This window comes from Ambystoma mexicanum, chromosome 7q (genome assembly GCF_040938575.1).
Source record: "Ambystoma mexicanum isolate Mex_15411 chromosome 7q, UKY_AmexF1_1, whole genome shotgun sequence".
NCBI classification, from domain to species: domain Eukaryota; kingdom Metazoa; phylum Chordata; class Amphibia; order Caudata; family Ambystomatidae; genus Ambystoma; species Ambystoma mexicanum.
This window is the reverse complement of record NC_090941.1, coordinates 748,379,003-748,399,794: the sequence shown is the minus strand read 5'-3', so window position 1 is coordinate 748,399,794 and position 20,792 is coordinate 748,379,003. Positions and strand designations below refer to the sequence as shown.

The window sequence follows — 20,792 nt, the reverse complement described above, 5'->3', positions numbered from 1 at the left end:
TGAGGGAAGTCTGACTGCTCAGCCACAGCTACCAGGTAAATCTGGGTGGTGCAGACTGCTACCAAGTGGGTTTACTGCCAACACCTGTAGTCCTAAATCTTTTGCAGAGGTCCCCAAGGGAACTGCACAGGTTTCTGCCTAACAGAGCCCTTTGTTCCACTTTTTGGCAGGCTTCTCCACAGAAACCTCCAAAAGTGGTGCCACTCTGTCTGGGTACCACGGGGGGTGTGGGAGGGGGTTTAGGCACCCTGGACTGAGTTACCTTGGTAACTCAAGTCGCACTCTTGTGTGATTGGCCCAAGTGGTGAGCCGGCCGGCTCACCACTTAGCATGTTTGATTGACAGCTAGGCTGAGTGAATGGGGGTGTGCTGCATAAAAGCAGGGCTTTTTGGACTGGAACTTCAGAAGTCGCCACAGGACCTGAAAATCCGACAAGGGAGAAGCTGAGCCGACCTGCTACGACGACATCACCGGTGGAGCCCTGCTGAACCGACTCACTACTTCCCAACGACAGAGGAGATCTCCCTGCTGGAGAGTCTTCTTCCCCTGACTGGTGGCCACAACCAGTTTACCTTCTTTTCTCGCATCCCAGGACGTCTTGCGGTTGAATTGCCCGTGCCAAGCACCCCGGCAACCGGATAGCCACTTACCACTGGACCGCGAATAAAAGGACCGCTCCTTTTAATTGAGAACTCCGTGGCTGGTTTCTTCCCTGGCAGTGCAACGGACTCCTGCTTTCCTCCCCGACAAGATCCTCTCTTCCTCCGGGCGAAGCACCAACTTGCACCCGCTGCCAGGAACAACTGCCCCCGCTGGAGCGTTTTCACTATTTTAAGGTACCGTGTCCGCCAGGCCTCCCTTTCTAAAGATTGCTACAAGGTAACAATAATCCCTTAACCTTCTGGACTGGGCTGGCCGCCTTGACCATCTAACTGGTCCCTTTCTTTTTGGTCCAACTCTTTCTGAACTTATTGCGAGACTTTTGGGCACTTTGAACCGTGTGACCTTGGACACATTTCGACCGGAGCCTCTTAAAGTGGGTCCCGCCTTGTTAACTTTGACTTAAGGTTTTAACCTGCCTTCTTCTCCTACTGTGTTCTTCCGAAAGTGTTGGGATCTGTTTCTATCTTTGCTCTGCCTTTCTCTCCCTTGTAAACCAATTGATTAGAGTGCCATCTTCGTTAAGTGCTCACCGCTGTCTGAAAATAAGTGTTGCTTTACTTAAGACTTGTCTAACTAATCGTTGAAGGGAGTGTATATCTTTTAGTGACCGTGTTTTTGAACGGCTTGATATTGGTGCCAGTGTGTTTTACTAGATGTGTTTTTAAATAAATAATTATATCTCTTTTACACCAAGCTCTGGTCAGTGTTTGCTTGTTTCTACTGTGTTCTTTTGACCTATTGTGAATACTCTGTATACTGCCTAACTCTTCTTGAGAGAAGTCTGACTGCTCAGCCACAGCTACCAGGTAAATCTGGGTGGTACAGACTGCTTCCAATTGGGTTTACTGCCAACCACCTGTAGTCTTAAATCTTTTGCAGTGGTCCCAGAGGGAACTGCACAGGTTTCTGCCTAACAGTTGGGTTAAGGGTTACAAAGTGAACTCTTATGAAGGTTTGAGGAATCTTGTAATGTTGGAATCTATTTTTGATGTGCTCTCCTGAGCTTAGACAGCACGTGGCTGATTCAAAGGAGATAGATCCTAAGAAGCTAGCTAAGGCTGCTGACTTGTGGGTTGCCAACAGGGATACTCACAAGGATTCTGGGGCAACTCAGAAGAAGGAAGAGGAAAAGCCGCCAAAAAAAGACAACAAAGAGAATTCCAATAATCCCAATCCAAAAGAGGGCCCCAAACATAACCAGAGTAAGCCACAAGGGAAACCGAATCAGGCTAGTGTACCCTCTGGTCCCAAACCAGATGGAGGTCAGAACAAACCCCCATTCAATAAAGCATTTGGTAAATACTTTGTTTGTGGATCAACTGACCATGTGAAAGGAGATCCCAGATGTAAGGGTAAACCTTCAGGGGTCCACACTGTCTCCTTAGCCTTCCCCCAGGTGGATGAAGTACGATGGAAACGTTCAGTTACTAGCTGACGAGCCCATGAGAGTCTCAGCTAGTGTTTCTTTAGTGTCCTTGGGTCTTTGGGAACAACAGAACTTAGATGTCTATAACTCAATCCCAGATAATACTAAAGAGTATTACAAAGATAGTGTTCTTGTGAATGGTTAGGAAACCCCTGCCATCAGAGACACTGGAGCCAGCATAACTGTGGTTGATGAATGTTTTTTCAAGGTGGAGGATGTTGCTAAGGCACCCAAACACCAAACCAAGTTAGCTAGAGGCCCTTTGCAAATGGTTCCCCAGTTACTAGCTCTAATCCAGTGCAATGACATGACTGTCAGAATACCTGTAAGTGTGCAAAATAACGTGCCTGGGAGAGTCCTGTTGGGTAATGACTTTAAAACTCTTGAGTTGTGTCCAGTATCCCCAGGCCTCCCAGCAAAAGGAAGCAGGAGCTCACACGTTCTGCTAGGGAGAGAACCTTGAGAGGCTCTCCTGGGGACTTGATAGAAGAAACTATCACCCCAAGTCCACAGGACTTACTTACTGCTATTGCAGGACAGAAAGAGACCAAGAGGAAACCTAAGTCTGCCAGCAAGAAACCAGCAAGCACTCCTGTGCCCAGAAGGACATCTCCAAGATTGTCCAAAGTCGCACCTGTGATTCCTCCACCATCTGAAGCTGAGTGTAAGGTTCAACCCTTTATGGTTCAACTAGATACTGAGGAATCAGATCTAGAAGAAGATCTTACTCTAGTTGGAGATCTTGACCCTGTTGACCATCCTGAGCTGCAGTCTTTACTGGCAGAAGGTGGACCCAACAGGGCAGACTTCAGCAGAGGACAAAGGGAGTGTCCTACTCTTGAAGGTCTTCACCTACAGGCAGCTTCTCAGCTCAATGGGACTGAGCCTGGAAAGTATAGGTTGCACTGGGAAGATGGCCTCTTCTACAGTGAACCGACTGAGTCAACCCTTGGGGACTGCAAAAGACTTGTATCTCTAGTGAACCGACTCCAGTTCCTACAGTTAGCCCACGAGATACCTTTGGCTGGTCACTTAAGTTTTAAGAAAACCAAGGAAAGGCTGTCTCTCTACTTCTACTGGCCTAAGATGGGTTCAGAAGTAAACAAATTATGTAGGAGCTGTCACACTTGCCAAACCTCTGGCAAGAGTGGAGCCAAGAATTTGGCACCCTTGGTGCCTCTCCCAGTGGTGGGAGTTCCTTTTGAGAGGGTCGGGATTGACATTGTTGGTTATATTGATCCTCCCACATCTTTAGGTAACAGGTTTATCCTGGTTGTAGCAGACCATGCTACTAGGTATCCTGAAGCCATACCTATGAGGACTGTTATGGCTCCGGCTGTGGCTAAGGCCCTACTTGGTATTTTTACCAGAGTTGGTTTTCCTAAGGAGGTGATATCTGACAGGGGTTCAAATGTTATGTCCCACTACATGCAAGCCATGTGGAAAACCTGTGGAGTCACTTACAAGTTCTCTACTGCCTACTATCTCCAAACCAAGGGGTTGGTAGAGAGGTTTAACAGAACTATGAAGAGCATGATAGGCGCTTTAGAAGAACCCCTTAAAAGAAAGTGGGACCTTCTACTGCCATGCCTTCTCTTTGCATATAGAGAAGTCCCTCGGGAGGGAGTAGGATACAGTCCCTTTGAACTTCTCTATGGCCATCCAGTCAGTGGTCCATTGGCCCTGATTAAGGAGGGGTTGGAGAGTGCTCCTTCCACCAAGCCAGTCAGAGTGGCTGACTATGTGATAGGTCTCCAGAGGAGAATGTCACACATGATGGCAGAGGCAAGTGATAACTTGAAGGCTGGTCAAGCTCTGGTCAAGCATTGGCATGACTAGAAGGCTAACATGGTTCAGTTCACTCAAGACCAGCTGATTCTTGTTATGGTACCTACAAGGCAGAGGGCCTTACAGGACAAATGGATAGGACCCTTCAAAGTTGTGGGTAAACTTGGAGAGGCGAACTATCTGGTGGACTTAGGCAATCCTAAGTAGGCTCCCAGAGTCTTTCACACCAACCGTTTAAAGGCTTATGTTTCTAGACCGGACATAGGGGCATTGCTCCTAGCTTCCGCTCAGGAGGAGGAGGAGGAGGAGAGTAAACCTCTGCATGACCTCCTCCAAGGCTTACCTTTAGATGAGCAAGTAGGAGTTAATCTCTCTACCAGTCTCATATCTGACCAACAGGATGAGTGCAAATTACTGTTAAATCAGTTTGCCTCCCTGTTCTCACTTTCACCAGGCTTGACCCCTTGGGGCCAGCATGATATCCTCACTGGTGACTGTTTACCTTTAAAAAGCAGGGGGTACAGAATGTCAGACAATGTAAGAACCCATATAAGGAATGAGGTCAACAAGATGCTTGATCTCGGGGTAATAGAACCCTCTACTAGCCCATGGTCTAGCCCAGTTGTGCTTGTACCAAAAGCAGAAGTAGTTGAGATTCTGCGTGGACTATAGAGCTCTAAATGCAGTCACTAAGACTGATGCCCATCCTTTACCTAGGACAGATGAGCTGGTGGACAAGCTTGGTGCAGCCAAGTACCTCAGCACATTTGACCTAATGTCGGGCTATTGGAAAATAGCCCCGACAGACCATGCCAAGGAGAAAACTGCAGTCTCCACCCCATCTGGCCTCTACCAATTTAAGGTAATGCCTTTTGGATTAAAGAATGCACCTGCTACATTTCAGAGGATGGTCAATCAAGTTCTGAATGGGATGGAGGTCTTCTGCATGGCATACTTGGATGACATTGCAGTGTTCAGCCCTACATGGAAAGAACATATTGATCACCTAGGATATGTTTTGCAGGCTCTTGAACAGGCCCATCTGACCATAAAGGCAAGTAAATGTCAAATTGGTCAGAGCACAGTGGTCTACCGTGGACATGAGGTAGGAGGACGTGAAATGAGGCCATTGCCTAGCAAGCTGTACAAAACTGGGCCACCCCTACTACTCAAACCCAAGTGAGAGCCTTCCTAGGTCTCACTGGGTATTACAGGAACTTCATAGAGAACTATGGGACCATAGCTTCTCCCTTGAATGTCATCTCCTCTCCCAAATTTCCTAAAAAGATCAGGTGGAATGAGGAGTGCAATCAAGCTTTTGAAGGTCTGAAGAAAGCCCTTTGTCAAGTACCAGTCCTAAGAGCTCCTGACTACCACCATCCCTTCATTGTACAAACTGATGCTTCTAATGTAGGTATAGGTGCAGTCCTTAGTGAACTGGATGAGAAAGGTAGAGAACATCCCATTTGTTTCATCACCAGGAAGTTAAAGGATCCTGAGACAAGGTGGGCATCAGTAGAACGTGAATGTTTTGCTATTTTGTTGTCACTGAAGAGGTTTAGGCCATACTTGTATGGTTCTACCTTTATTATTCAGACTGCCCACCAACCCTTGAGATGGCTGATGCGATTGAAAGGGGAAAACCCAAAACTACTCAGATGGTCAATCTGCCTGCAAGGGTTTGATTTTTCCATTGAGCACAGAGCAGGAAGTCACCACCAAAATGCTGATGGTCTCTAGGATGTTTATAACCGACTAGAGGTATGAGATCCATCCAGGAGTGGATTAAATCCTCCTGTCCCTTAGTCTGGGGAAGTGGGGGGCGAGTGTTGGGGAGAATTCTCATTCTATGGCTAATTTCCCTTACCTAGTGAGTCCCTCAGCAGCTTTTTTGGATTTCTGGAATTTATTTTTTCCACCTAGTAAGAGTGTGAGCTTTTCCCCCACTCTTACCTGTGTTTTGCCATGTATATTTCAACTGTTTTTGTGATTGTGGACTCTGGAGTACACCACTCCACAAGCCCCACTCTTTGGGCCTCATTACGATTTTGTCGGTAGCCATGCCGCTATTGGCTGCATGGCTGCCGCCAAAATCGGGTCCGGGTTCCCAGAATGGGGAATTACCGGGCCATTCCGTGTTCGGAGGGCCAGGTAATTCCTCCCTCCAGGAACCCAGGTCCGGACCTTCCCCATTCCCATTTCAGCCCTCATAGGGCTGAATGGTAATGGGAGAGGGAGCTAACAACGGATCGATTACAACCGGCCCGGTGTTAGCTCCCTCTTCCCCTCCCAGGACCCGCTCTGCAAGTTTGGTGAAACCAGACGTGCAGAGCGGGTCCTGCGAGGGGACCTCGTAATGTGGCAGAATGGTGTTAACGGGTCTGCATCCTTTTGCAGCACCCGTTAACCCATTCGGCCACTCTTATAACGAGGCCCTTTGTGTGTTACACAGCACCCTCATTGCAGTGACACAGAGTTGTCTTTTCGACTTCCCACCAACTCCATTTTCTGGGGCTGACTATTGTCCCCCCGAAAAGGTAAAGTTGCCATTAACTTTACATAGTCCCTTGTTGGTCCAGTACACCCCATCTTATATGGAGTATTGGAAAGCGTTAATTCATAGCCCTTTTTATCTGTGCATCCTGGAGTGTTGTTTCGCTCCCTTAACATTAGTACTTGGCTGGTGGCAGTGGTATCTACCCTAATTTTCCTACCGCGATTATATTACATAATGTGGCAATGTTTTAGGCTATTTTAGTAGCCTCGTCTTTAAACCCGCTTGCCCAAATACTTTTTATTTCGGCCCCGGTTGGGTTTAATCGCCATTTCTTATTGTTAACATCCTTCTTGGGTCTTTCTTTGCGCGGCAAACCAGGTTTGCCTCCTTTGTTTGCTGACCTTTGGCGGGCTTCTGACCAGAAGCCCTCCTTTGGCGTCTGGGTGTCTAGGTGGGCTGAATGTGAGGGAGGGGTGTAGTCACACCCTGCACAGGGTTTCCTTGGAAACCCAAGTCGCACATTGTGTCTATTGGCTGAGGTGGTTGTCTGGGCCGGACAAACCCCCTGCTGAGTGATTGACAGCCAGACTGTGTGAATGGGGGATTTTGGCATTAAAGGCAAGACTCTTGGGCTAGAAGGCAGAGTCGCCACTGGAACTGCAAGGAACCAAAGAGAAGCGGAGAAGAAGACGGCTGCTGCAACCCCGAGTCCCGGTGAAGCCCTGCTGCAGTCCTTCGCTATCTACCCTTTAACGACAAGAGAAGATCCAGTCCGAAGTCTTCTTCCCTTGAGCCTGGTGGGATCAACCACCTCACCCTTTCTTCAGTCAGAGAATCCTCTCCTGGGTCGAAATCACTGCTGTGCGGTAGTGGTCCGGATAGCCATCAGAAGAGCCCTCTCCTGATTTAAAGGAGCGCACCTTTTATTCATCGTTGCCTTTTTCGCTGCTGCTGGCCTCATCCCTGGCTAGTGCAGATTGCTCCAGACGTCGTCCTTCTTGCCCCCACGACTGAAGCAGCAGGAACCGTGACTCTGCAGGAACTACCATGAACAACTGCCGTGGCACCAGCTTTCTTCAACGGAATAAGGTACTGTGCACATTTGGTCGTTCTCTCCGTCTGACCATCCGGAATTGGGGTGAACCCTTTTCCTCCACCAAGGCTTGTCCCTTCTTCCTTCCATCTTATAACTTTTCCTTCCATCTGACAATATCTAAGTACGCTTGGCATCTCGAATCTCGAACTGTTCAACGTGTGATCCTCGGCAACTGAGCATCTGCTCCATGGACACTGCCGCAGGCCTATTGACTTTTATCTGTATCTTTGAACGAGTCCTCTGATCCTATTGCCTTGACAAAAGTATTGCCTGTGATTTTATCCCCTTTTCCCTTGTTTGAAATTCTAAAGTACAAAGTGTGTTTTAACTTCGTGAGCATTTCTATCCGCGGGTTTGCCTTAGTATCGCATCACCGGTCTGTCAAATCCTAATGTACTTACCTTGAATTCATTGGAACAAGTGGAACTGGTTATGTGGAGTGTATTTTACATGTGATTTTAAAATATTAGAAGTGAGGTGTTTTACAACAGATGGTTTAAAAATAAATGTACTTATAATTTTTTACCTGAAACCTTGAGTCAGTGTTTGCGTGAGTCACAGTAACTGTGGTCCTTTGTGTAATCTCTACTACTGCTCATTTGCTCTTGAGATAAGTCTGGCTGCTCCGCTACTGCTACCACTTTAACAGTGTAGTACAGGCTTGTACCAAAGGTGGACTTGTAATACCACTTGTAGTCTTAATTGTGTGTAGTGGTCCCTAATGGCACTGCCCAGGATTCTGCCTAACAAGTAGGTAGAAGGAAAAGGAGACAGAGAGATGATCAGGCAAAGAACTATGAGTGTGTGAATGGGAATGAAAAGTAGTGTCTGGGTAATTTGAAGGCACCTATTCCAATTGAAAACATGTTTATTCTTGTGGGACCCCATGTTAGGTTTCACCTAGGAAATCCCAGAGGGAGCCAGCTAGATAAGGCATTTCGGCAATTATGACAACCCAGTCAGATACTTAAACAATACTACTCGAGAATAGAATCTTATGATTTTGTACAATAAAACAGTATGTATGTTTATTCAACAGTGGTATCATTTGATGCATGTGATATTTGGCTAATGTTTCACGTGCTGCTAGAATATTTGAAATAAATATTTGAAAAGGTAAAAAATAAACATTGTTTAAAATAATGCAAGGTTCCTCTTAAGGCTATTCTTAAATATACCTTTAGCTTGTATTCAACTAAGCAGCCTAAACAGTATCTTGTTTGTTGGTTCATGTCTTGTGAGTGAGAGGAGATGTGATGGCGACTGCTGTATGTTAGGTCAAAAAGGTTTTGAGTTTGTGTTCATTTTTATTTTCTTAGAGGCAGTTGGAAGTTGCTTAGGAGAAATGGGGCCCATAGATTTCTCGACTATTGCCCTTCAACACAGCAAAGACGCATCCTATTCGATAGCAGCAAACCTGTTCGAAGACAAAGAGCTTCAGTGGGTCTTCATTATTCTGACCTTAATAAATAATGCCCTGACAGATAATTGGTGAGTATTTCCTGATCTTAAGTTGATATTCTACTATCTCATGAGAGGAATATGTGCACAAACTATTTTTTATTGTTTTTCTATTTTCACACAAAAATTGATGATGGCGTTGATCAATTTGAGACAAATTCTATGTAAAACAAAACAAATGTGAAGCGATCAAGGGAAGGAATACAGTGCAAAATGTCTGTTTAAAATCTCTTTTGGTAACATTTGGAACTGCTGTTATTTTATTTTGAACTTTATTTTCTTGCAGGTTGTGAGTGCTTGCATCTGATTTCCATGTTTGGCTGTGCTTTAACTCATGTGCACATTCATAATAGCTCAATATGAGCCAGCAAATAACTGACCAAGTAGAAACCTGCATCGTAATTACTGTTCAAGGAAAATACGGCACTGACGGGCATAAGAGTATTTGAATGTCTAATCATGTTAATTAACTGGGCATTCAGCAGTAACACTTCTGAACATTATATTTTTTGCTTTCACTAGTAATGAAGATGTTAACTTCTCTGTATTTCACAGCAGGCCACTAACCACTCTATTATGTCCAAGAACATACATGTTGTGACTGTAACTGCCCCCTGGGCACCTTGCTACAGTGAAATGCAAACAGCTTTGTGGACCACCATAGCCCAACTTGCCATCTCTACCAGCCTTCCCAAAGCCTTACTTCAATGACTTGCAGAGTCATGGTGACATGGGAACAGTGTTAATATTGGTTTGGCATATAGAGATATTTCCTTCATTTATTATAGCAATTTTGTGTTACCTTTATAGAACAGTCAGTGCCGTATTCGAAGTAAACTAAAACAAGAACGAATCCTCTGACTTTCTCCCTTTCTTTACACATCATATGCCTGAATGCCATTGTGCAAAATAACTAGAGAACCCATTTCAAAAAAAGGTTTATCATTTATTCCTTTTTGGATGATGAGGCTCAATCTTTGTTACTTTAGATTATTCAAATCAAGATCTGCGCATGTTATGGAGAGCTCATAGCCTTTCGTAGTGGTTGATCACTGAATGACAAGGCAATATCTAAAATACAAACCTGTTATGGTTTCTGCAGAGACACATGATGGCTAGTGTGGAGGAAAACTGCAGTCGTGTATGAATGATTGTATAACGAACGTAGTTGGGAAATGTAATTGTACATCAACACAAACGGAAATGAGTAAAGGATACTAATGCGAGAGAACTTGACCTTATATTCAGCATGCAGGCCTAGTGTAGCTTAGAGAGACTTGCACTCTAGCTTTCTGCAGTTTCTTCACAGCTATTTGAATCCTTGCTTACTCTCTCAGAAGTGTGAATATGTATTAAAAGAAACTGCTTCAAATGCATGCTAAGAAAATGTAAGTATTAATTGAATTATGGATGCACATCTGTGTTGATCTAGCACACTATATGCAGATTGATAACCTACCCTTCGCCTATCAACACTTCACTCCACCCAAATGCTTTCATTGCTACCCTTCTTAGGGTGCAAAAGTCTCTACAGCATTAGCTGTAGGGCAGGTTTCCCTGCCCTTACTCAGTAGCATCCTTATTCAGCACATAGAGAACAGGGCTTCCAACCTGCGCTCACAAACACTACCACTTTTCCGCTCCTCACCTTCCCACTGTCCCACGAACATGAACCCCCAACTCTCCTTTACATTATTTTAGAAAGATACTATACAAGTCTACTTAAATTTATATATCTTAAAGGCTACAGAAGTAGCCTTGGAAGACTTGGCTTTTTCATCACCTCATAGACGTCAATTACACGAATCGGAAGGAGGGAAATCCTCCCCCAATAAAGTAATAAAATCTTCCCTTCATTCCATTGGAATCTGTTTCTAGAAACGTATGTATGTTGTTGAACAAGAGGCAGAGGGAAAAGCAGTGACCGGATTGCTTGAGGATTGTGTGCTGTCTGTACCTGTGTTTACCTGCAGTACTGCTGTTAAATATTTACTGAACTACCCTCACCCAAGATGAGTGCAGTGTTTGATAACCTCTACCGAATTGTATGCGTTTGGCCTCAAATACATTAGCAATAGGGATCTTGCTGAGAGGAGCGCCCTAATGTCATGGATCCTTTTTTGTCACCTGAAGAGCAGGTTTATACTCCATGGACCATTCAGTAAATATTTATGATTGAACTGCTTTGTGTTTGTTTGTTGCATAAATGGTAACTGTTATTCTGGATTTGTTAAAAGCATGCTCTTTTAAAAAAGAAAAGACACAATCTGGTCTGGGGAGCGCTGGCTGTCAGTATTGGAAGCACCTGCATCCATACATAACATTTGAGGTGTCATTGTTCAGTGTAGGGAGTCAATATTGTTGTTTGAATGGTTCTTGAATGTATGTAGAACAATAAATAGGTCTTTGTATGCTTCAAAATAGTCACCTTGTCCCTCTCTTGTGAATCCCACAAGATGTGATAACTTTGGAAAATGTCAAAAAGGGCTGGCGGCAGAGAATACTTTATGGGTGCCAAAAAGTGCCTGTGTGAAAGAGTTTGACTGTCGTCCTGCTCCAAACCCGATTCATTTGTGGAACCTTAGGCTTGTTGCTTTTGCAAGCACAGCTTTGTTGAAGGTGTGTGTGCGTGTGTGTGTGTGTGTGTGTGTGTGTGTGTGCGTCTGTGTGTGTGTGTCATTTCTACCCAAAAGGCCTATCTTTCCGTACCAAACAGGGGTTTTCCCTACCACTTATTATCAACTAATAAAAGGAAAAAGGGGTTCTAGGAGAATGACTCCCTCCTGCTGGACAGTCCTTCTCCACCTTAAAAGTCTATCTTGAGAGAGTTCCTTGTAACTTAATCAGTTCCTTTAATTACTCAAGGGGATTATTCCACCTTCTTTCAGGTATCCCCTTTCTTGACTTATTTCCAGTCCCTTGTTTCCCTATTCGAAGTTCATGACTTTCATTTCTCTGGATTTCCTTGACATCAATATTTCTCTCGCACTTTTTTCACAGTCTCTCATTCTCCAGAGACCAGTGTCCCCAGTTTTATTTTACCACTTTGTTGCCTTATAGGTACTTCCCTTTCTGGGAACAACCATGTAGGCTCTTCTGTTCCTCTTTGTTATTGTCTTGTCCTCCCAACCACTAAGAAAAGGATTACCAGTCGTTAACTTTTTTCCATATTTTGACTGCTTTTGTAATCACTGGGACGAATATAAGTCCCTCGGGATTAGATATATACTCTGATGCGCTCACACTTACTGGGACGAGTATGATGAGTCCTTTGGGATTCGTTATACTCTTTGCTGATTTTTACTGTTACTGAGACTAGTATGATGAGTCTCTCGGTATTCCTGATACTCACTGCCGTTTAGCGTCTGCCTGTGGCCCCTCCCGGGTCTCCTGCCATTCCCATTAACTCTAGCTTGTTGGGTTGGCATCGCAGGTTCTTCCTGTGTAGTTGGGATTGCACCGCCTGGAGGAACGCGCCCAGCGTATTCCTTCGCTTCTTGGTCTCTGCGGCTCTGCAGTGTATTTTCCTGGATGGTCTCGGCATTGTTTTCTGAACACACAGTCCACCTGCTTGAGGTCACGCCACCACCTGGCAAACCTGCCACAAACACAAGTGAGCTCCCTGCCGGCTTTTGCACTGCTTTCCTTCTTCATTCTCTACGTCCTTTCGACTGTGGACCTCCCGGAATACCCTAGCTTCACTCTCCTAGATTTGAACTTCCTGGGCTTCAACTTCTCGGTGAACACAACACTCTAATGCAAACCATTATTTGTTTTTTATGCATTTTAGCTGGGTACTCTCCATTAGAGGATCGTTGTCCTTCTCTTTCTCTGGAATATTCTTTCTTATTTCATAGATCCCACTCTTCACAGTATTCCCTATTTGCCATAGAGGAGCGATCAGCATTATTTCTCTAGTCTTCTTCTCAGTGGATTTGTGTTGGGCTCTAATATTGGATGTCGTATCACAATAGCACACAGCAGTCTGTTCAGGTTGTGTCTTATGAAGCAGTGATGGTCTGAGGGGTTCAAGGGGAAAGTGGGCCAGGGCTCCTTCACGGAACGGGAGTCCTTGTCCCCAAGAGGGGAATCTCTCCCTGTGAGGTCTCACTGACTGCCACCCCCTAGAGGGAATGTTGCTTAGCGGGCTCACCTCCCTAGTCTCACTGGAAGGGCTCCCCTTTGGGGAGAGGTGACAAGATCCTGTAAATCGTCACTCTATCCAGTCCTTGGACCACTGCTGCCATCGACGGTCATGAAACCTGCAGCGTCATCCCAGAATCCCAACCTAGAACCTCCTCCCATGTGGTCAGGATAAGGCAGAAACTACTTGATACTTACCCTGGGGGTGCATCAGGGGAGATGGATCACATGGAAGGAAAAGGCTGTCAAGGGAATGTGATGACTCTGTCAGGAGAGAGGCGGTTTTTATCCTTTTCTGGGGATGAAGGTTTTCTAATGCCTGAATATTTAAGGGCGTATTGTCACTGTAAGGCCTCCCCTCCCAGACTTACCCAAGTAACCAAATATAAAAGACTTATTTGTGAGCATGAAAAGGATGTACATAAGAATCAGGGAGTTGGTGATACTACTTTCAGTAGTACTGATTCTACATGGTGTTCCGCTTATAAACTTAAGAAAGATCCCATAATTACCTTGAAACATTCTTTTAATATATGTCACAAAAATCCACTAAAAGTGGATTCAAAGATATTGAAGATTTTCATGTTAATTCAACTAAGAACATTATGGATTTCCAGTCTCATAATGCTCTTAGTACTGGGATGAGGAAGAGGGGTCCAGAGTTACCAGACTGTAATATGCGGTCTAGTGATTGTAATAGCCCACATCGAGCTGGACCTTTAAATATTTAAAGGGCCTTCAAGTGCAGGTTGAGAGAGAAAAGCAGGAGCACCAAAAGCAAACTGAAGCCGAGGTCAGTGTCGCCGCTTTACAGATAGCAGGATGCCGTGAAGAGACTGTGGCTGAAGTCGTGGTGCCCAAGAGATGCAGAGAACATGCAGCGGGAAGCAGCATTGAGACCAGCTGTCCTGAAGGAGAGAAGCGCTGTCCGTGTCCTGCATCCCGTTCCGGTGTGAGTACTTCAGTGGAGCAGGTTGAGCTCCATTGATAAACAGCACGGGCAGCAGGAAGCCGTCCATAGCTGTCGAGCGTGAGGGAAGATCCGACTAGCAGCAAAGCAAATGGGTCCGGTGCAGACGATGACGTAGACCAGTGAGTTGGCCTAATCTTGGTCACCCCGGCGTGCTCCACAGCCAACCGCTGCACAAGAAAGTAAATATTGAATAACAAACATTTAAAGTCAAGCCGACTGTAAGTAATTGTCGGAGACAGTCAACAGAAGCATATTGTAACTTACATTACCCACCCCAGAAGGAGGCAATAATTAAACAGAGTGAATAAGTCTTACTTGAAAGGAGAGACTCAATACAAGAACATTGTATCCCGCATTGCCCAAACCAAAGAAGGACAAACATAAAACAAACGAGATACAACTTTCCCAAAGAGGGATCTTTTAGTCTTAGTTTGGTAGGCAGGGAAATCCTTGTTAGGTTAGGGAAAGACCGGCGTTTGTCACACCTTTTTATTATTTAATAAATTACATCTTGTGAGAAAACGTCACATATGTGTCCGTCTCCCATGTCTGACTCCTCACACTACGTAATGGGGTAACCAACCGTTATGTTACCAACCGTATCTCAGCCTATTATTGAAAGTTGATATTAATAGGAGATTAACAGCTTCTCCCCATTGCTTTGTAAAGCATGGTTACTGAGCAGTCAGTCATGAGTCGTGTCGGGTATAGCTGTGTCTTGGCACTATAGCATAGGCCATTACAAAAAGGCATCACAGACCTCCTTAAAAGTTAGCTCTTGTTTTACCTCTTGTGAGAATGGGAAGAGGTCAGTCAAAGCAAGTGTCACTTCACCCAAGTCCAACTCATTTTATGTACACAAATTATTGACACATTTCTGGCACTATTTGACATGCATTGGGGCACACTAACCAATTTCCTGTTGAAGTTTCATTTGATCTTGATGTGATTTATGTTTAAGAGGAACTCTAGGGACCCTGGAATCGATGGTTCACCAAAAGTAGTGTAAAGAAAAACCACAAGAGTAGTTCAAAGAAATTACTTGAACATACAAATATGTCTGTCTCTAAGAACAGAAATGTCTACAGTAGACTCTATCTAGCACTCAAAGGGGTAGCCCAACCAAACAAAAATCAAGAGTATATTTGAGTTATTTAATCCTGGTATACTGTTTGCACCTGATCAGACACCGGACCATCCCCAAGCAGCTTCATCTACTCCGCCATTGCCACCAGGTGGATAGATTCCATGCCAACGCCTATTCATCCCACATTGAACCGTCAGCATATACATAAACCCATTTGATCACTGGGAGGCTCTACATCAGTAACTGTGCATGCACCATGGAACTCCACCGATCTCTTTAATCTTTGTAAGTTTCAAAAAGAGTGACATGTCATCATTGAATGTTACAACCCCATTTGTTCTGATCTCAGCTGTTGAGAGCCACCCACCCTTTCACCTGACGTACTGACATACTCAATCTATTGAAGCAATAAAAACAGCCATTCCATGAATCCACCCCCACCCTACCTGGGGCGAGGCATTAAACATTTTACTGGTCGGCTACTCTGCACAATCATAGACATGTGCCTCAGGAAAACAGACTGCACAACGATCAATGCATGTTAATTAAAGAGGAGAATCCTGGCAATTTACTCAAGACTGAAACAATGTTTCAGTCAGTTTTTGGGGATCCGCAATGCAGCGATTGCAGCACAGCAAGCCGTGGTTTATGCATTTTGTAATGGGGTACAGCCAAAGATTGCTCACGGAATCAAGGGAGTACTCATAGGCTTGTAAATTCAGAATTTATTGTCTGAAGTGTTATATTTCTATTAAAAGGCAGGTGAAAATACTAAGGCTAGATGAATTCTTTTACACATCCTGCTGCTCCAGCTCTTACAAGGAAGGACGGGGCACTGAGCAGGTCCTAGATTTCGAGGGAGAGCAAAGGGCAGAGGGAGAGGAGTCCCTGTTACTGCAGGTCAAGGAGGAGGTCAAGACAGACAGAGGCTGGATGTGTAGAATGATCAGTATAATTATTGCAAAGATTTTGGTCATTTGAAGTCCTAGTCCCCAAATCGGCCAGTTCAGCAGTAAAGGTGTGATGGGACCAGTGCAACTCCCGCCTATTTTCATTCATTTTCGCCTCCTCCTCCACCACCTGTTACATTTAATACAGAGTATGACCGGCAAGGGGTCAGTGGTATTGTTGCCTGACTAGTTCTGCTGCATCCTTCTGCTATTTGTGTGAATTGAGCTGCTAGCGAGAAAAGGCCTCTCTGGTCTAAAAGAGGTGCCAAATGATCTTGCTGCAATAGAGATTGTGTTGGACTGAGTTCTTCTGCAATTGGGGTCCAGGCAGGCAAATTATGTGGGACATATATTGAATGTCAAAGTATTATGAATTACTCTGTACCCAGCCAAACCTCTTCCATGCATCCCACAGTACCCCATCTCAAAAGGAGCGGAAGAAGGTATAAAACCTGTCATTGATTGATTGCTTAAGCAATCATTTATTGAATCTAGCCATAGTCCCTGTAATACCTCTAATTTACAAACCTAACCATTAGTACAAGATCCTACAGGTTGTTAATGTAGCAGTTCTGCCTGCTTTCACTGTTGTTCCCAATCCCCCTCCAATTCTGTCTTGCATTCCTGACACTGCGACACTTCTTTTGGGCACCTTACCAGTCAGTATTTATACGGTTGTGCTTATAAATCCATACCACTCTGTTTTACTCATTTTTCACAGTGCTATGTGGAAAGTCCGACACACTTTCCAGATTTTAAAACAAGATTTTAATTCGCTGCTGTTCAATGTGATGGGGGTATGTTTTAATTCAGCATGTCAATTTCCATTTATTAGCATCTCCCTCATTGAAAGCTTGCAAGCAATATTCTCTCGATTTGTTGATGCCGCACACTACAGAAGGACGCAAAGCCTATAAAGGAAAGCTTCAATTGTGTGAATCTGATTCCATTATCTTGGTCACAATATCCCTGCTGGGGAAACGCACCTGCCTAACGAGCAAATGTTTGTGATTTTTCAAGTACCTAGACACCAAACCTGAAAGCAAATGCAAACCTGAAAACAAATGAGAGCATTTCCTGGAATGGATTGCTACTGTTGCAAGTGGATAAAGGGCTATGCTACAATTATCAACCCACAACAGAACCTCACTCACAAACCACTTTCATGGTCATCGGTCATCAAAAACTAAAGAGGCATTTGTTTGAATCAAGCAAGCATTATTAAAGGCTCTGGCTTAGGTCTTCTGAATTATCAGTAATCTGTCAGTCTATATTGTGATGAACAAAATCTTTTTTGTTCTTGTATTACTCACTCAAATGCATGGTGATAAGCATGCCCTTTGATAAATACAGTTCCGCCTTTGGTTCTGTGGCTGCAGGTTTGCCATTTTGAATGCACGTAATGGTAGATACCACACTGTTAATAGTGAAAGCTGATACTTTTGTTAAAGGGCAGCCAGTCCCTGTAGTGGTGCCTCATGTGGTCTCCTCTTGCTACTCATGAAAAGCAAAACCCAGCACATATCAAATTCACGGTTAACCAAGTATAAAAAACTGTTGGTTTTTGCTGCTAATGTAACAGTCAACCACTGCTCTATTTTGAGTCCAGCCACTTTGCCTCTGACTGCCTTACTTGGGGAGCCCCATATCACTGTCCATTTTCTTTACAGAAAACCTCTTGACTCCCAGAGATGATTTAAAGGATGCACCACTGCAAATACCTTGTAGTCTTACGGTTGATGGTTCTTGTTTACATAATGAACATTGTCCATGCAGTTTTTGCATAGCATGGGGTTTTAGAGGCATAACAATTGTGAAATGTTCATTTCAAAGGATTGCCTTTCTCCTGCAGATTCCTCAACGGATAGATATCCTTTCCAGCTTCAATTGCTCGGAAAACTCTTTGAAGGCCTACTCTTTGGAATAATTAAAGTCCAAGCTTGCATGCGAAGTCACTTGGCCTAGCTGTACAACAGCGGGCCAAGCCTGCCTTTTGTTTCTCATCAAGGGGTAGGGGCTATAGGCGCTACGTCCTATGCTGCAGGAAATCCCAGCTCCTGGAAGCCAGACAGGGGCAGAGGCTGTTCCCACACTTGGAAGGGGCAGGAGGGCATGTAGAGGCCAGCACACTGCGGCACACTCTGCCCTCAAAGCCACTTTGATTTCTCCTCCCTGGTTGTAGGAGGGTTGACTGAGAAATTGGGCCCAATGGCAGGAGACTACCTCTGACACCTGGTCGCTCCTACTTGTGTGGTGGGGCTACTGTCTGCCTTTCTTGAAAAGGCCTCTGGACAGGCCACCACCTCTTCCTTGCCAACCGGAGCAGGAGTTCCAGGAAGAGCTGCAAGGCTTGTTGTTGAATGGTGCAGTGGAAGAGGTAACGCCCGGCCAAAGAGGGTTGGGCTAGTATTCCTGGTATTTCCTGGCACCAAGAAATGGGGAGGTCTTGGCCTTGGACTTCAGGCCTTGGAAAACATTTATAAGGAAGGACAAATTCAAGATGGTGTCGTTGAGAGATTCTCCATGCTCCCGAGTTGCAAGACTGTCAGTTGTACATAGATCTTCAGGATGCATACTTTTATGTGCTGATCCCCCAGAAGCACAGGAAGTTCATGAGGTTCCTCATGGGGAACAAACACTACCAGTTCAAGGTGCTATCCTTTGGGTTGACCTCAGCTCCAATGGTGTTGACCAAGCTCATGGCGGTCGTTGTAGTTCACCTCAGGAGATCCGCCGTTGTTAGGCAGAAACCTGTGCAGTTCCCTCTGGGACCACTGCAAAAGATTTAAGACTACAGGTGTTTGGCAGTAAACCCACTTGGTATCAGTCTGTACCACACAGATTCACTTGGTAGCTGTGGCTGAGCAGTCAGACTTCCCTGAAGAAGAGTTAGGCAGTATACAGAGTATTCACAATAGGTCAAGAGCACACAATAGAACAAGTAAACACTGACCAGGGCTTGGTGTAAAAGAGATATAATTATTTATTTAAAACCACATCTAGAAAAACACACAGGCACTAATAGTAAGCAATTCAGAAACATGGTCACTAAAAGATATACACTCCCTTAAAAGAATATTAGACAAGTCTTTAGTAAAGCCCCACTTATTTTCAGACAGCGGTGAACGTTTAACGTAGATGGCACTCTAAAAGTTCGTTTTAAAAAGGGAGAGAAAAGCAGAGAACAATTTGAAACAGATCCCAAACTTTTACAAGAACATAACAAGAGAGGAAGGCAAAGTAAAACCGTGAATTCAGAGTCAGTAGGCCGGATCCGCTTTAAGAGGATCGAAACGAAATGTGTCCAAGGTCACACGGTTGCATTGCACAAAAGTCTTGTAAGGGTTCAAAAAGGAGTTGGACCAAAGAAAGGGACCAGTTAGAGGGTCTAGGCGGCCAGCCCAGTCCAGAAGGTTAAGGAGTTATTATTACCTTGTAGCAATCTTTAGAAAGGGAGCCCTGGCGGACACAGTACCTTAAAGTGGTGAGAACACTCCAGCGCGGCCGGTTGTTCCTGGCAGCGGATGCAAGTCGGTGCTTCGTCCGGGGGAGGAGAGGATCTCGTCGTGGAGGAAGACATGAGTCCGTTGCACTGCCAGGGAAGAAACCAGCCGCGGCGTTTCTCAGGTACAAGGAGCGGTCCGTTGATTCGCGTTTCAGTGGTGAGTGGCTATCCGGCCGCCGGGGTGCTTGGCACGGGCAGTTCGACCACAAACCGGTCTGGGGTGCAAAGAAAGAAAAGGTAAACTGGTTGCGCCCACCAGTCAGGGGAAGAAGCCTCTCCAGCCGGGAGATCTTCTCTGTCATCGGGAAGTGGTGAGTCGGTTCTGCAGGGCTCCACCGGTGGTGTCGTCGTGGTAGGTTGGCTCAGCTTCTCCCTCGTCGAATTCTCAGGTCCTGTGGCGACTTCTGAAGTTCCAGTCCCCAAAGCCCTGCTTTTATGCAGCATACCCCCAATCACTCAGCCTAGCTGTCAATCAAACATGCTAAGTGGTGAGCCGACCGGCTCACCACTTGGGCCAATCACACAAGAGTGTGACTTGAGTTACCAAGGTAACTCAGTCCAGGGTGCCTAAACCCCCTACCACACTCCCTGTGGTACCCAGACAGAGTGGCACCACTTTTGGAGGCTTCTGTGGAGAAGCCCGCCATAGACTCCATACCCTGGGACCGACTACTGTCTCCCAGGGCATGTAAAGTCACCATTGGCGTTACTAGTCCCAAATTATTAACAGAAACCAGTACAAACCATCATATTTTGGACGTACTGGTCGGAGCAATTCGATTGCCCCGGGGTCTGTTAGTCGAGGGGGCACATCTCCGTCCCCCCTGATCGAGTTTTGGCTGGTGGCAGTGGAAACTACTTTTTATATTCGACCGCAAATATTTCCCTATGGGATTTTCCCATTGTTCGAGGCTACCAACTTTAATTATTTAATTCTCATAGCCTCGAACATACCGCCGGTTTATTTAATTAATATTAATTCTCCGGTTAGTATTTTTTGCCAAGACTCGATTCTAAAATGGCGTTTGTGTTCTCTTCTGTGACTCCAACCCAAGTCGAGCCCCTGTGTTACTGCACGGAGGGTGCTGTGTAACACACATAGTAAAAACACATGAGACCCTATGGAGTAAAGGACCCCATAGCCCATAAAACACATTACCAGTCAAAGGAATACCATAAATCATGCCCAAGAGTGGCAGAAA

At 45.1% G+C, this 20,792-nt stretch overlaps 1 protein-coding gene across 2 annotated transcripts in view; it reads left to right on the top strand.

Moving 5' to 3' along the window:
• ATM (ATM serine/threonine kinase) overlaps positions 1-20,792 on the top strand; it is a 3,046,976-nt gene that overhangs the window by 1,866,324 nt on the left and 1,159,860 nt on the right. For both annotated transcript variants that reach the window (XM_069640412.1, XM_069640413.1), the window contains one exon: positions 8,791-8,962. In XM_069640412.1, the coding sequence (XP_069496513.1) occupies positions 8,791-8,962 (172 nt within the window). The remainder of the gene's footprint in view (positions 1-8,790; positions 8,963-20,792) is intronic.